Source organism: Microchirus variegatus (assembly GCF_963457635.1).
Source record: "Microchirus variegatus genome assembly, chromosome: 12".
NCBI lineage: Eukaryota > Metazoa > Chordata > Actinopteri > Pleuronectiformes > Soleidae > Microchirus > Microchirus variegatus.
In genome coordinates this window covers 23,936,994-23,954,740 of record NC_139813.1, presented here as the reverse complement: position 1 = coordinate 23,954,740, position 17,747 = coordinate 23,936,994, and the positions used below count along the sequence as shown (strand labels likewise).

General features: G+C 39.8%; 1 protein-coding gene across 1 annotated transcript in view; it reads left to right on the top strand.

The window, feature by feature from the left end:
- map3k5 (mitogen-activated protein kinase kinase kinase 5) overlaps positions 1-17,747 on the top strand; it is a 78,489-nt gene that overhangs the window by 20,423 nt on the left and 40,319 nt on the right. Inside the window, exons 2-6 of the mRNA XM_083898614.1 lie at positions 3,895-4,034; positions 7,118-7,141; positions 14,180-14,373; positions 15,479-15,647; positions 16,293-16,399. Coding sequence (XP_083754740.1) covers positions 3,895-4,034; positions 7,118-7,141; positions 14,180-14,373; positions 15,479-15,647; positions 16,293-16,399 — 634 coding nt within the window. The remainder of the gene's footprint in view (positions 1-3,894; positions 4,035-7,117; positions 7,142-14,179; positions 14,374-15,478; positions 15,648-16,292; positions 16,400-17,747) is intronic.

Sequence of the window (17,747 nt, the reverse complement as noted above, 5' to 3'; positions counted from 1 at the left end):
GCAACAAGTACCTGCTTCCCGGTTGAATTTGCATGCACTTAAGAGGAGAATGAGGATGTGCACGGTGCCTCATCACTGACTGAAGCTCTCCACGTCGCTGCCGCTGATTTCCTACTGTGAGTCTACGTGGTCACTCAGACGATTCAGAGAATAAGTGATAAAGGGAAGAAGAAGATGATGACTTATTCTCATAGTAGCTACAGTGCTTGTCCTCACGTACACTTTAATGTCATATTTTATATTTATATTTTTTTAACTCTGTAAAGCTGTCAGTGCAGTGCCCGTAGGAAGTATGTATTCCTGTAGTGGGAGCTGAAGACGATTTTTCAGTAATGGTAATTCATTCATTCAAGGCATACAAACATAATACAAACACTGTGCAACCTCATTAGGCACAACGCAAATGTGCTAATGTTTTTTTGAAGAAACTCAGCTCACTGTCAAAATGCATCAGGGCAAGTGGATAATTTCCTGAATTTAAAAAAATCTTTAAAATTATTCCTTAAGAGTTTTGCAAATATTTTCAACTGATCCTTGTTCAGGGCGATTCCGACTGTTATGATGGTGAATTTCAAGTCATTCCGAGATACTTTTTGTTTTTGAGAAAAAATCAGCTCACTGTCAAAGTGCATCAGGACAAATGGATCATTTCCTGAATTTCAAAAATTCATTAAAATTATTCCTTAAGAGGTTTGCAAATATTTTCAATGGATCCTTGTTCAGAGCGATACCGGCTATTATGATGGTAAATTTCAAGTCATTCCGAGATACTTTTTGTTTTTTGAAGAAACTCAGCTCACTGTCAAAGTGCATCAGGGCAAATGGATCATTTCCTGAATTTCAAAAATTCATTAAAATTATTCCTTAAGAGGTTTGCAAATATTTTCAACGGATCCTTGTTCAGGGCGATGCTGACTATTATGATGGTAAATTTCAAGTCATTTCGAGATATTTTTTGTTTTTGAGAAAAAAGTCAGCTCACTGTCAAAGTGCAACAGGGCAAATGGATCATTTCCTGATTTTCAAAAATGCATTTAAATTATTCCTTAAGAGGTTTGCAAATATTTTCAACGGATCCTTGTTCAGGGCGAAGCCGACTATTATGATGGTAAATTTCAAGTCATTCCGAGATACTTTTTGTTTTTGAGAAAAAAGTCAGCTAACTGTCAAAGTGCATCATGGAAAATGGATAATTTCCTGAATTTCAAAAATTCATTCAAATTATTTCTTAAGAGGTTTGCAAATATTTTCAACGGATCCTTGTTCAGGGCGATGCCGACTATTATAATGGTAAATTTCAAGTCATTTCGAGATATTTTTTGTTTTTGAGAAAAAAGTCAGCTCACTGTCAAAGTGCATCAGGGCAAATGGATCATTTCCTGATTTTCAAAAATGCATTTAAATTATTCCTTAAGAGGTTTGCAAATATTTTCAACGGATCCTTGTTCAGGGCGAAGCCGACTATTATGATGGTAAATTTCAAGTCATTCCGAGATACTTTTTGTTTTTGAGAAAAAAGTCAGCTAACTGTCAAAGTGCATCATGGAAAATGGATAATTTCCTGAATTTCAAAAATTCATTCAAATTATTTCTTAAGAGGTTTGCAAATATTTTCAACGGATCCTTGTTCAGGGCGATGCCGACTATTATAATGGTAAATTTCAAGTCATTTCGAGATATTTTTTGTTTTTGAGAAAAAAGTCAGCTCACTGTCAAAGTGCATCATGGAAAATGGATAATTTCCTGAATTTCAAAAATTCATTCAAATTATTTCTTAAGAGGTTTGCAAATATTTTCAACGGATCCTTGTTCAGGGCGATGCCGACTATTATGATGGTAAATTTCAAGTCATTCCGAGATACTTTTTGTTTTTGAGAAGAAAGTCAGCTCACTGTCAAAGTGCATCAGGGCAAATGAATAATTTCTTGAATTTCAAAAATTCATTAAAATTATTCCTTAAGATATTTACAAATATTTTCAACAGATCCTTGTTCAGGGCGATGCCGACTATTATGGTGGTAAATTTCAAGTCATTCTGAGATACTTTTTATACTTTTTAATCATAGATTTTTATAGATATATATAGATAGATTTAAAAAACCCTGAAAACACAGTGTAATTAGAGCTCGTAGATCAAAGACACTCAGGACATGGACGAGTGCCAACATTTCCTCATTGACTCGAGATGTTTTTGGTGCTTTTCTTTTTTCCCTCTGCAGTGGCAGCAGCCAGTGAGAAAAACACAGTCACTGGAGAAGGATTTGCTTGTGTGGTTTCGGCGACTCTTCAGTGCTCTGTGGGCCCCGTGTTATGTGCTTGTTGACACAGAGAGGCCGAGAGTTGGAAACAGATGAAAAACACAGGGTGCAGTGTTATCTCTCTGTGACGCTGCGAGAGACTCTCTGTCATTACTGGAGCGCAGCCCAAAACTGTTTTTGTTGTTATCAGTGGCTCGAGGCGAGGTCCGTGGACGGAGGGTGGCCTCGATAACACGCTCATGCTTTTTCTACAAAAAACTTCAAGTGGAAATAATGGTATTATTATTATAATAAAATAACAGTGATTTATATTTATTTATTGTAATGTGGGGCATATATTACTCTGGATGTTTGTGATGAAAGTAGGCTTTATAAGCTTCAGTCATTAGGTTTATTTAGTCTATTTTTGCTCTTTTCTGTTATTGGATCGCTGAATTATTCAACGTACCATAAACATTAAAGGTGCATTATGTAATAAATCTAAAGCAACTGGACATAAAATCCTCCTAATATGTCACAGAGACTCAGGAATAATGTTCATATAACAAACTGACCAACAACAACAGTACAGACAAAATATTTGCATTAAAAAATATATTTTGCAGACTGCAAATCATGTTTATGTTTTGAGATCATGTTTTGGCATGTGGCGCCACCTACCGCCGTCCACCAATCATTGCAGTCAGTAGAGTCTCAGCTGCCGCGCAACCATGGGTTGCCAGTTATTTTGAATTTGAATGTAGTAACCGTTTTTGGCCACATTCTTACATATGGCACCTTTAAGCGTGACTGATGAGTATTTTTGGAGGCTGGTGCCATAAAGTGGTTAAAACAACAAAATAGTTACTCCTAAATTGTCATTACCATACTTTTTTACAGATAAATATAATGTAGGCATGATATTTGACAACGTAATCATTAATTTGATTGTAAGTAATCACAAAAGCATTCGTTATTATGTAAAGTGTAAACAAAACACCATATTTTGATCATCGTGAACATCTCAAGACTGAAAAAACAACAAATAATGACACAATATCCAACTGCACAAGTCTTTTTAATGAAGACATCCATCGAGTTCTGCTCTAAACATAGGTTTTCAGGACCATGATATGAGACGATATTGATCATTTGAACGACGTGTGAATGAGCTCCGCAGTGACACAGGTGTTTATTTTACCAGCCGGAAAACACGCGAGTCAGTTCAAGGCTGGGAAATCTCCACCCTCTCGCCAGAAGCTGTAGCTCCTGCTGTCTTGAGTGACACTGGGCAGTATTTACTCCTGTTAACCTCCTGATCCCGATCACACGGCTGAATCCAGCTGCACAATCAGCGTTAGCGATTATTGAGATGCGTTGAAATGGGTCAAAAGCGGTAGCTTCTCTGAATTAGCGCCCACTTGTCTCGCTCGGTGTAACGCGACAAAACACTTGATGGCCTTTCATGATGGTCCGTTGACCTTTGACCTCAGAAGTGCATCCCTCACAGAACAGACAAAGAAACATATAATTGTTGTTATGTTAAAGCTAAAGGAATATTTGCTTTCATCTTGATAAGATACACATGTGATTAAATAGGTATTAGCGTTTGGCCCGCTATCGAAGTTTCACATTTTAACGCAGTTTCTCCTTCCAGATCTCGCTGTGGTGGAGATGACGGACGCGTTCCGCCAGCCTTCGCTCTTCTACCACCTGGGCGTCCGAGAGAGCTTCAGCATGGCCAACAACATCATCCTGTTCTGCGACACTAACTCCGAGTCCCTCCAGTCCCTGCAGGTGAGCCGTCGCTCTGAGCCGTCGTCAGCCTTCACGACATGCTAACAACTGAAAATCACTGTGATCCGCGAGGGTCGTCATTAAGGGCTTTATTTAGACGACAGCGGGGCGGACGCGGGATTGACAGAAATGTAATTTTGTGGCAGCAGCACACGAACCCATCAGTCGTTTGACGGACGGAAACGCTTTTATGAAAAGTGTTGAACAGAGGCCTTGTTTAAATGTTCATGAATTATCCTGAAAAGCCTTTTCTTTAAAGCTAAAACACACAATTTCACAGTCCCCCCCCCCCCCCCCCCCCCCCTGCATGCATGTGTTGCATGCCGAGTGCTGCTGAAATAATCTGCAGAAAGGCCGCAACACAGTCTCACTCACATGGGTTTCTTGCTGTGTCATCATTCGGGCAACAGAGTGTGTCCTGTGCAGCAGACAGGATGTACTTCAGACATTCAGACGCTGCAAATCCTCCTGCTGCTGTCGGTGACGTGTACCTGAGGAACACTGATGCTACTATTGGGCGCAGTCTACGTCGAAAAAATCATGTTGGATTCCATTTTAATCGGAGGTTGCAAGTCAAAACTGGTAATGGTGCCAAATACAGTTGAGAGACATGAACATGAACCCTTGGGCCCCTGGGTCTGGGCCCCTGGGTCCCTGGGTCTGGGCCCCCGTTCAGTCATCCATCCTTGACTGTTTGACTGATTTATAGTGAAACAAATTTAACAGTAAAAGTAGTGACACAAGCAGCAGCTATCTTAGAATCCCTATGTAAGGTTGGTCCGGCTAAAAGTGGAACGCACCATGAGTCGCGTGGCGACAGAAATCCTCCGTGAACGCACAATATCGCCTGTGTGTAGTCGGCGTACGCACAGTAGCAGCCCTGTCAGAAAAGAGGGTTTGTCTGCAGCACGAGCACGACATAAAAAAAAAAGCTAATGCCCACTCTCGGCGCTATTTAAAACTGCTTACAGTGACATTCCTGGCTCCTATAATGCACAGTGGTAGGTAGGAGTTCTGTCTTCCTGTGGTCGGGCCGTGGTGCCCACCGGTCTGCTCCTCCGCCCGTCTGCACCTCCGCCCGTCTGCACCTCCACCTCAGCCTCACAAGACTTCTTCTCTCTGCTGGTTTCCACTGATCTGTGTCACGCAGCCCCAACTGTTTCAGAGGGCGATGTTTTAAAGTCATGGCATTTCTTGAAATAGTGCGGCGCTCTTTGAAAAAGAAGCCTTTGTGTACTCAGTGTGTTCATGCTGGTATAGATTATTTGCTCATGAACTGAAGGTCAAGAGTTTATGATGATTTTTATCATTTCTGTTTGGCTCTTGAGACAAACATAACACTTATTTATTTGTTATGTATATGTATATTGTAGAGAACAGTGCCCATTTAACTACCTACCCAACAAGCTAGCCATTCTTTAGCTAGCTAGCACTCTATCTAGCTATTTATTTGTCGAATTATCTAGCTATTTATCTAAGTAGCCAGACGTCTATCTAGCTAGCTATTTATTTATCCAAGTATCTATCTATCTATCTATCTATCTATCTATCTATCTATCTATCTATCTATCTATCTATCTATCTATCTATCTATCTATCTATCTATCTATCTATCTATCTATCTATCTATCTATCTATCTATCTATCTATCTGTCTGTCTGTCTGTCTGTCTGTCTGTCTGTCTGTCTGTCTGTCTGTCTGTCTGTCTGTCTATCTATCTGTCTGTCTAGCTATTTTTTTTCTAGCTATTTATTTACCTAAGTATCTAGGGGACCGTACCTATGTTCCCCGGGTCCTATGTTCCCCGGGTCCTATGTTCCCCGATTTGTATGTGACCGGGGAACATAGGACCCTTTCTCTAAACCTAACCCTAACCCTACCCATTTTCAAAAAAGGGTCCTATGTTCCCCTGTCACATACAAAGTGGGGAACATAGGACCTTTTTTGGAAAAAACGGGGAACATAGGACCCGGGGAACATAGGTACGACCCCGTATCTAGCTATTTATTTATCGAATTATCTAGCTATTTATTTATCTAATTAGCTAGCTATTTATTTATCTAAATAGCTAGCTATTTATTTATCTAAATAGCTAGCGGTCTATCTATCTAGCTATTTATTTATCTAACTAATTAGCTATTTATTAATCAAATTATCTAGCTCTTTATTTATCTAAGTAGCTAGCGGTCTATATATCTAGCTATTTATTTATCCAACTAGCTAGCTATATATTTATCGAATTATCTAGCTATTTATTTATTTAAGTAGCTAGCGGTCTATCCAGCTATTTATTTATCTAACTAGCTAGCTATGTATTTATCCAACTCTTACTATTTATTTATCTAACTAGCTAGCTATGTATTTATCAAACTATCTTACTATTTATTTATCTAACTAGCTAGCTATTTATTTATCTAACTAGCTAGCTATTTTTTTTTATCAAAGTAGCTAGCGTTCTATCTATCTATCTATCTATCTATCTATCTATCTATCTATCTATCTATCTATCTATCTATCTATCTATCTATCTATCTATCTATCTATCTATCTATCTATCTATCTATCTATCTATCTATCTTACCAGCTAGCTATTTATTTACCTAACTAGCTAGTTATTTAATTATCTGGCTCGTTAGCAGTCTATCTACCTAATTGGTGAAGTTGTATGTTGCAGCTGAATATCCCTGATCTCACTCTATTTCATAAAATCCAAACGTATCCAGACAACATGTAAAATAGTTACAGGAACGTCTGGTTCAGCTGCTGTGAGAAGTAAACTTTTTTCCCTGAAACGTTTCCTTTTATGTCAAATTTATGTCATAATCTGGGGTTATTATGAAACCGCCATTCTTATCTGCATTACTGGCACCAAGTGTTTCCACACACTGTACTTTTCACAGCTTATCGGGAAAAACACAACGCGACTCCTCGTCTTTCTTCCTGTTAAAATGTAACCTGTGATGTATTGATTTGTACCTGCACTGATTCTCTTTGTTTCAACGGGGAATGAATTTGCCGTGAGGTGAAAATGTTCCTGTTGAATCTCTAACAGTGTTTTTTTTTCTTCTTTTCTCTTCTTTCAGGAGATAATTTGCCAAAAGAACACTGTAAGTACACAAAGCAGTGTTTATTTCTTCTTCGCCTTTGCCTTTCACACATTAGTCACCCGTTGCTCACACCTCACACAGTATTATGTGGTGTAAAGAATATGCTTTTCTACAACATGCAGGGAGCAGAGTGTCTTTAACACCTTATGTTTCTCTTCTGTGTTAAAATGGGGGTTTTTTCTCTTCAGTCGCACAGAAATGTCTCGTCTCCTCTTTTAAGACGTTTTCTTTCTTTCTTTTCTCAGATGAAAGCTGTTACTGTGACTGCAAAGGCACAATCTGCATTAAAAAACACAGAAGCAGTGAAAATTTGACTTGCAAAAAAAACACATTATTCAAATAAGGCGCCGACTCAAAGGAAATCCTGTTCTGTACTGACTCACCTTCTACTGTAGTCCATAATAAAAGATTATTATTAAAAGCATGCAAAAGTAGACACTTTTATAGTGATATAATAAACCACAGACGAACAAAAGCTGCATTTAAACTGATGTAAATCATCAAAAAGCAGCTGCACTTGGTCACTTTTTATGCATTATTGTTTGTTTGCTTATTAAAAACAAATGTTTGGCCATTAAAGCTCACATAGAGTGGTCCTGTTGCACATATGTTAGTTATAGAGATCTACTTACATACATTAACTTGTTTTTATGGTCAAAAACCTCCTAGTTGCTGCAAACGAGCCGATAGAAATCTCTCCTTACTGACGCTCTCCTCAGCCGCGGTGTTTCAGACTGAAAACTCACCCCCAAAAGACAGACTGTGTTGTGATTGGCCAGCCAGCGTAGAGCCTTCCCAACTGTCTTGTGATTGGCCAATACCCGGAAGTGACATAATTAGCACAGAAGCGCAGCTCCCCCCTCTGGACCGGTGGATGCACTGCTACTCATTATCAAAACATTGTTTTAAACCATTGTTTGAAACGAAAACAACTAATTTAACTGATACGAATCATGACAAAGCAGTAAATCCTCTGCGAGTAGAAACATGTCTTGAATCTGTGCACGTTTGCTTATTAAAAACACATTTTTGTAGTTTGCTGACATTACAAACCACTTATGACAAAAATACATTTAACAAGATAAAGATCATTAAAAGTGAACAAATCACTTTAGATGCTTACATTAAAACTGACATAAATCCTTGCATTTAAAAAGCTTCGAGCACAATTATAGATGTCATTTTCAGTTAATCCACTAACTGAGCAGTGTAATGATGATAATAATAATAATCCAGTGTAGATTACAGCAGGAGCAGGCGGACTCTTGTCCGTGTTCAAGAGTCAGATGAAAGGCTTAACTCACTCTTAAGTGGCTTTTCAGAGCAGAGAGGAGGTGGAACTGATCTCTGACACTGACTCGGACCTTGTGAGAAGAGCTGATTATCACTCGCTGTCTTTGCTCTCGCTCTTTTCCCACTGGCGTGAAGACATTTAAGCCGATCCTCTGCATCTCTGCACCGCTGCACCTGTCCTTCAATTGATTTATTATGATTTCTTTTACTTTAAAAGCCTGAACACCTTCTCCGTGCGATAAAACAGGGGCCTTAAAAATAAACTTCTAGTCTGCTTTGGGAGGGGGGTTCCAACACCTTGGGTGACATCAAATTCAACGACTTTTCAATGATTTTCCAGGATCGATTTCCTCAAATTCAAGCACCGAATGTGCGTCTTCGTCCGTCATGGCGTCCACGTTTATTGATCTGCAGCACGCTCTGCATCTGGTCAAGTGATTGTCCTCAGGATCTTGGTCAAAGTCGGGTCTTTTTCAGTCATTTTTTTGGAGATGGAATTGGATTTTTTCATTTCCCAGACGTCGTCACATCGTCATTTGCGCTCTCTTACTTAGCGTAACTCGCTCATTGAATCGTGGAATCTCACGTCTACGGCGTAGAGAGAGGCGTTGTTCTGCGTTGGCGTAGTCTACGTACATCGAGCAGTGCAGGGCGTGAAACAGCAGGTGGCGTCGTAAAACAAACATTTACCCAAAAACCAACTTCTTTACTGCACAAACAAATTCAAGCACTTTCAATGATCCATGTCTATTTATTATTGGTATCGTGCACGATACTTGGTCCACGATACCAATAATATCACCATACAAGGATTCTGTGATAATCAATATATCGCAAGACAATTATATCGCGACACATCGCGATATCCGTTAGCGCGGGAAAGTCAAAAGTGCAGAGTTTCTCTATTTATTGACAACATAGAGAGCAAAGTGCGTAATATCTATGCGTTGAACGTGGATGGAGCATCTCTTAATGTAACGGCGCCACCGTGAGGAAACATGAAGTACTAATTTGTTAATTCAAATATCAATATTTGCATAATTGGCATAATTATCGATTATCGCATTGCACAAGGTAGGACGACGATACATCACCAAATCGATATTCAGTGTTCGGTACTAGCTTAAAATTAGATAGCGATATCGTATATGCAGTTGGTGTAAAAAAAAAAAAATTGTTCACTATGTTTTGAATGTAACTAACACTTGTTTATCTTTAAAAAAGTTACACCCCGCAGTATTTATTAAATACCCACCATTACTGTGGAAATCCGTGTAATTAGCCTCCGTTGGCGTTTATCAAATTAGCGTAATTGCAATTGCACTTTAATCCTTTGTGTTGGTGTAAAAAAAAAGCCCACAGGTACACACTCACACACACACACTCACACACACACACACACACACACAGATTCAGGTCAGGCTGACATGTGAGTCACAGCGACTGTAGCTCAGTGGGTTAATGACTTCCTCTGCGTGGTCGTGTAAACGCAGCGCTAATACCACGCGGCGAGTGGGCAAACGCTCCGCTAACGCTCCTGCAGCGGCTACACAAACGCACAGACGGACCCTGAATCCACGTGACTCATCGCTCGTGGAGTGACTGAGAATGAGTGACTCATTCTCAGTCACGCCGACAAGAATCCCTCTCTGAAACTGTCGTTAACTTTACGCTGAAATATGCAACAGGTGAACACACGCACACACACACACACACACACACACACAGGTCAACCTGTGGATGCTTAGACTTAACCACAATTCAAATTTCACACTCTCACTCGCACACACACTCTCACAGGAGGGACTAAATATAGTGGCAGGGTTTTGTAACCCCGTCTGCTTGCGCTGCACATCGACACGGTTATTTTTGACAGACGGCCAACGAAAACAATGATGTCATGAAAGCTTTGTTGCAGCCTGGCGGTTGTGCAACAACGCCTCAAACGGTGCAACTTTCCTCTCACTTCCTTTTTACAGTTGACAGCGAGAACAAGCAGCAGCAGCAGCAGCAGTCATGTGATTTCTTAAAAAAGAAAAGCTGTTGAAAAGATGAACCTGTGATAGAATATTCAAAGGTTCCTGCAGCGGCTCAACATGTCGACTCCGGGGAAACGGCTTCTTTAAGAGTGTCAGTCGTGGTTTTTCCTGCCTGTCTGTAAACACGCCGCGCGCACACACGTGTTTCCTCCTGGTTTATTCAGCTGCAAGAAGCAGCAGAATATACTGTGGAGCTGGAACAGGAACAAGAAAAAGAAGCACCTGTGCAGATAATTACAGCCAAAATTGTGTGACTTTTTAAAGCCATTCAAATGAGATCACACAATGCTGATTAGGCCGATGCCAGCTGCACACTCTTTGCCGCGTCTACGCTCGACGATGCTTTCACATTAGTACCTGGTACTTTTTTTTTGGCCCATACTAAAATGGGGATCATCCCAATGTTCCTAAATGGATCTTTTCCGTTTCTCAGTTATTTAGACTGTTATGGTTAAAATTACGTGCAAATGGCACACAAGAACACTGGGCATTTATCTTTCAGTACGAATCTTTCATGGAAATTATGGTGGAAAAATGGGGAACATAGGACCCCGGGGTGTGCTCCCCTAAAATGTGACGTCAACACACTGCCGGCCACTGATTGGTCAGAGCGTGTCGTCACTGGAAGAAGAGTCATGAGCGATCGCAACCCCCGCCTGCTTCGTCTCGCCATCTGCAGCCAAGTGCACCGTCGCCTCGATGTCCGCCAATGTTTGCGTCGCGCGCAGTGCAAAACAGAAGATTTACGTCAGTTTCTCGTAAAAAACCGCGCCGCGACGACCTCGTACCACGTTGCGTTGAGGCGGTTCTACGAAAACGACCGATTAGAGCAAACTGAGTCGAGTCGAGCCGAGTAGCACTAGAACCGTATCGTGGAAAAGAGCCAAGAGTGACGTGTTTTACGTCACGACTGATGGGGGGAAGGCAGAAGTAGAACGGCCGCGCTAGTAAAGCGAGCTAGCAGCGAACCATCGTAGGGTAGGGTCGTCTTTTGAGAAAGCTCTGATGCCACTGCCGTAATCGATTAATCTGTCGATTATTTTCCCGATTAATTGATGAATTGTTTAGTCCATAAAATGTCAGAAAATGTTAAAAAAAAAAATGGACCAGTGTTTGTCAAACCTGAAAATGACGATGTTTTTGAATGTCTTCCAAAATTATTAAATTTTAATGATTTCTTTGTTATGTGGAGCAAAGACTCGAAGAAAATATTCACATTTAAGAAGCTGAAATGATCAGAAGTCTTGTTTTAATCATGAAAAATAAACCGATTATCGAAATGGTTGACGATTAATTTAGTAATCGATTAATTGTTTCAGCTCCACTCTTATTACCTTTCTGACGCCAATCGTGCCATTGTGTTCATTTTAGTGCAAGTCGCGTCTTTTGGTTCGCAAGAGAAGAAATAATTAACGGCCATTACGCTAACTTCTTAGCCTACATAGGATCAACAACAACACCCTTGGAAGAGAAGAGTGAAATAATAGAAATGCTTTATTGCATTCGTCTTTGTTTTCATGTACATAAATGAAAAATCCAAAAAAAATGTACCAGGTTCAGTTTGAACATCCATCACACCTCGAGGCAAACAAAATAATCTTGTGTCTATAATTAGAGCTTTGTAAACAAAACGTGAAGCCTTTTTACTGCTGAAATCTCGCTTAAGACAAAACACAAACGAATCCCAAACACAGCTGTGGGACTGTGAGCGAGCGGCGAAACATCTGCTCGATCTGCTCAGACAAAAGGGGAAACGCGATAAACTTATAGACTTCCCGGCAAAGAAACCTGCTTCCACCACAACGTCTTATCATACAGAGAATTTAGACATGGTCGTTTTCTGGTAAGTGTTTATTTTTAATGTAGGCCGTGTGAGGATACAGTCTTAGTTTGGTCATGTGCCTCATATTAACTATTCATATTAAACTTAAGTTGTTGTTCCGCTTTGTTGCCCTCTTTCTATGTCTTTATTTTATTTATAAGGACACAGTAGGAAACAGATACAACGTACTTATTTTTTATTTATATGCATTAACCCCCATGTATTTGTGTCAGGAACACTATATGTTTCTATGACGTATAACAAACCCATGATCACGAGCTGAACGTTTTATCGTTCTGACCTTAAAAAAATGTTCTGTCATCGTTAAGAAGAGCGAGTCGTCGTGGGGATTGCGATCGTGTTTCATGGACTTTTTCCGCGACGAGTCCATCAGGAGAACGTTTTTATTTGCTCTTGGACGCCAGAAAAGAAGGGTTTTTATAGCAGTTGGAGAAAGAAATGAAAAGTAAACTTTTGACCTCGAGGCAAACTACATGTGCAGAAGAAGCTCGTGTGATGCTATCGAAAGACACTAGGAAACAAATTAAGTTTCTCGTCGAAGAATCAGCGACCTTGTCCTTTCCCAAGTGCGTCAGTGCCAACGACGACATTGTTTTCTCAATTGCGTGGTGAGCTTTTCATTCAAAACCTGTGACGCGGACTCTGTAATCTCTGTAATCTTATTCTAAGATTACAATTAAACACTTACACAAACATAATAAACGAATAAACCCTCCTAATATCTTGCACTCCGGGCCTTTACGCTCGTCATTGAAGGTCTTATTGCATTCATAACAAGATTTTCAGTTTTTTTTAAAAAACAAGCTATTCTTAACCCTTTAAAGTTATAGTTCGAATTTTGGACATAAGACCTATTTTCCAACTCAGCCGGTGTGATGGAGACTTCTGGAAATGTTTTCAAGAAATTTCCTTCAGTTCTTCTAGTTGCCGAGTTCGCTGGTGCTATGGCTAGCGCAAGTCAATGGTACCTGCTAGCATGGCATTAGCAGGTACCGACTCCACAGTGCACCCCGAGGCAAATCAGTTGTAACTGCCGAGTTCGCTGGTGCTATGGCTAGCGCAAGTCAATGGTACCTGCTAGCATGGCATTAGCAGGTACCGACTCCACAGTGCACCCCGAGGCAAATCAATTGTAACTGCCGAGTTCGCTGGTGCTATGGCTAGCGCAAGTCAATGGGTACCTGCTAGCATGGCATTAGAAACACTCATACCGACTCCACAGTGCACCCGAGGCAAATAAATTGTAACGGCAAACTATCGATGTACATGTCTGTGTTGATAGAATCATATTTGAAACAGAACTAACCTCGCATCGCATGAATTTTTGAGGGGGACTACTTTCATGCTAGCAGGTACCACTGACTTGCGCTAGCCATAGCACCAGACGTCTCCATCACACCGGCTGAGTTGGAAAATAGACCTGTCTTATGTCCAAAATTCCGAACTATCACTTTAAGGTACTACTCAACCATTTGGTCGACCACCCTTTAAGTCACTACATCTCATTGAAAAATGCTTTATGAATTATGCAAACCAGGTTTATTATGAACAGACATCTCAACCGTTTGGTAGAGGCCTGTATCTAAAATACTGTAGGGTCTATTCAAAAAAAAAAAAAATTGATTGTCATTATTGTTATCATAAGTAAATAAAATAAAATAATAAAAAAATGCAAAGAGATATTTTTTCCTTTGCTTTTTTCTTGGTCCGTAATTTTATCCTTTCTGGATGCAATATACTGCATTTTAGAAGTTATTACGCCCTCACTGAAACACTGCCGATGCCTCTCCCACACCAAACCCACAATGCCGAGAATATCCTCCACTATGCTTCAACACACTCTTGTGTCTCTTGCCTCGACAGACGTGCTCCGCCAACTACACCTTCATCCCGTACATGGTGACGCCTCACAACAAGGTGTACTGCTGCGAGAGCAGCCTGATGAAGGGCCTGACCGAGCTGATGCAGCCCAGCTTCGAGATGCTGCTGGGGCCCATCTGCATGCCCCTGCTGGACCGCTTCATCCAGCTGCTCAAAGTCTCACAGGCCAACTCCCAGTGAGTGGAAAAAAGCTTCGAATTCATTAGAAATTAAGTCAATATTTCATCTGTTTACACACTGCTGAGACTGAATTTAAAGCACATTGACGCTGAACAAGTCAGACTGCTTTTCTTTGTCAAGCTAACTACTTTTATTTGTTAGCTAGCTCACTTTGCTAAAGGGACAACAATGGGCAAAAGTATGATTTAAGTAAGAAACTGTGTGACTAAACAATATTTAAATATTACAGAAGTTACATTTATTCCAATAGCATGTCTTGTAGTGGAGGAAATTAAGAGTCAAGCTAAACGTTTTCAAGCTAACTATTTTGTTTGTCACTCTAACTACTTGTATTTGTTAGCTAGCGCTCTATACTAAAGGGACAACAATAGACAAAATAATGATTTAAGTAAGAAACTGTGTGACTAAACAGTGTTTAAACATGACAGGTGTTAACTTTATTCCAATATCATGTCTTATATTGGTGGAAATCAAGAGTCAAACTAAAACGTTTTCAAGCTAACTAATTTTCTTTGTCAAGCTAACTAGTTTCATTTGCTAGCTTGCTTTCTTTACTACCAGGACAGTTAACAATGGGCAAAAGGATGATTTAAATCAGAAACTATCTGACCAAACAATATTTAAGTATTACAGGAGTTAGATTTATTCCAATATCATGTTTTGTATTGGTGGAAATCAAGAGTCAAGCTAAGTAGTTTTCAAGCTAACTATTTTCTTTGTCAAGCTCACTAGTTTTCTTTGTTAGCTAGCTGTCTTTGCTAAAAGGACGGTAATAGTGGGCAAAAGTATGATTTAAATCAGAAACTGTGTGACTAAACAACATTTAAACATTACAGAAGTAAGATTTATTCCAATATCATGTCTCATATTGGAAGAAATTAAGAGTCAAGCCAAGTAGTTTTCAAGCTAACTATTTTCTCTGTCAAGCTCACTAGTTTTCTTTGTTAGCTAGCTTTCTTTGCTAACAGGGCTGTTTACAATGGACAAATGTTTGATTTAAATCAGAAACTGTTTGACCAAACAATTATTTTGACATGAAAGCAGTAAACTTTATTCCTATATCACATTCATATCAGAACGACTGTTCTTTTTGTCCTCCAGCCAGTATTTTCGTGAGACGATCCTGAGCGAGATCCGTAAAGCCCGGGAGCTGTACACTGGCATGGAGCTGGCTGCCGAGCTGAACCGGATCCAACAGCGGCTGGACAACGTAGAGTGCCTTTCAGTCGACATCGTCATCAACCTGCTGCTGACGTACAGGGACATCCAGGTACAGTGTAAAAAATCAGCCAAATGAAGCGGCTCATTGTGGCGTGGTGACCCCTAGAGCAGCTGGAAGATGAAAAAAATAAAACAGGAATAAAATATGATATAAAACCAAAAAATCGCAGAAGGACATTTTGTGTTTTGACGTCCCTGACCTTGTCCTCGACCTGTGCGGCGGAAGCTGCTCTGTAAACTTGCCGCACCGTCGCGCCATTGATCAGCCGCCGTCGCCCTGCGTTTTCATTATCGTCTCCTCAGTCTGGACCGTCTGTCCCTCGTCTGAAATCTGCAGCGATTTCGTCTCCACGTTGCGATGGCACTCGCCGTCCGCATCCTCCCACTCACCATAGGCAGCGCTCCGCTTCATAAATCATTCATTAGAACAACGGGGCAATGTGGACACTCTTGAATTATTCAACGTGCTTTAGGTATCGCGACTGAGTCGGTAAGTGGGAGCAACAACAAAAAAAAGGGACACCCCCATTAATTATTGAAGTGTCGTTGGTGTTAATCAGACAGTTGTGTCTATCAATTGTTCAGTCCTTATGATCAGCTGTAACGAAAACTTAAAAAAAGACACATGAAAGGCCTTATAAGATGCTTCTAAACAATATGCTTGTCCCTACCTTTTACCCCCCCACCCCTCCAGGATTACGAGTCCATCGTGAAGTTGGTGGAGACGCTGGAGAAGCTCCCGACCTTTGACCTCGTGGCTCATCCTCACGTGAAGTTCCACTACGCCTTTGCACTGAATCGGTGAGAGGAAAATTCAGTTTATTAGACATTTATGACAAATTATTATGGAGTTAAGGCAGCCTGAAACCATTTCTACAGTTGAAATTCAAACTTTTATACTGACTTTGTTACTTTGCTCCACTTTACTATTTACATAATAGTAAAATTAAGCGTTTTTTTGTCTTATATTCGAATATTTAAGTGAAGGAGAGACAGGAGACGGGAGGGAAATGACACCCAGATTAGGGTCCAGCTGGCTGGTAGTGAAACTAGGACGTTGCTCCATCGAACTTTATTTGTATAACACATTTCAAATACAATTCAAAGTGCTTTACAAGTGATTTGCTAAAACATAGGATGTGAACATCAAATGAGTGTAACAGGTGTGAAGTTGCCCTACTTTTCTACATACGTTTTCTGTAGTTTATTCAAATTCGAATGGAACTGCGTTGATTCATCGGCCACTGCCAAAGAAAATGCTGTGTTTTTTTCTTCGCCCTGATCACATTAGAGGACAAAGCAAGGATTGGTCAAACAGCAAGCAAAGTGCAGTACATTGAACCCCCACGTAACCATAGCAACAGGTACCTCTTGAGACTTTGGGTTGTGATGTGCCATAGAATGACTTTCACTCAAAGTGGCTTCTTCAATCGACGCGGTTTATATTTGCTCTAAAATGACAGCGAACGCTCATATTCTGTCAAGGACAAGAGCTCCGTTCACTTTGTGATTCATAAAAAAAAAGGGCAATGATGCACTTTGTGACATGGAGAATATAAGTAAGTCTAAGTTACCTTACTTATGACTTATTTTCTTGTATAAACAGTAAAACGATAGTAAAAACGATTGTATGAACAAGACGATAGAATCCAAAATTACATTATGGACGCATAATGTGATATTATTTCATTTCATCAACAAGTGAAATGGTAGCTACATGTGTTAGAGTGAATAAATAGGCAAAACATAGAAAGGAGAATAAAATACATATTTGCCATACATCTATAATTTGAACCAATAAATGGTAATGTAATGTGTGTAGTTATTATACTGAATATATGAATTTGTCTTTAAATGTAAAATTGGATGCATTTATGAATTATGCATTGGAAATAATAATGTTTACATAGTGTAGACACCTTAAGGGATAGTTGCCAAAGAATGAATCTTCAAATAAATATTAGGAATGTATATATATTTTTATAAATATTTGGTTGAGCCACCTGACATTTTATATAAATAGTTAAATAGTTATTCAATAAATGAGACTTGTTCAAATACATTGCTCCAGACTCAAAAATATGCATTACATATTGAAAACTTACTTTTTTAAAATACCTTTTTAGAAGCTGTATTTTCCATTGACCTA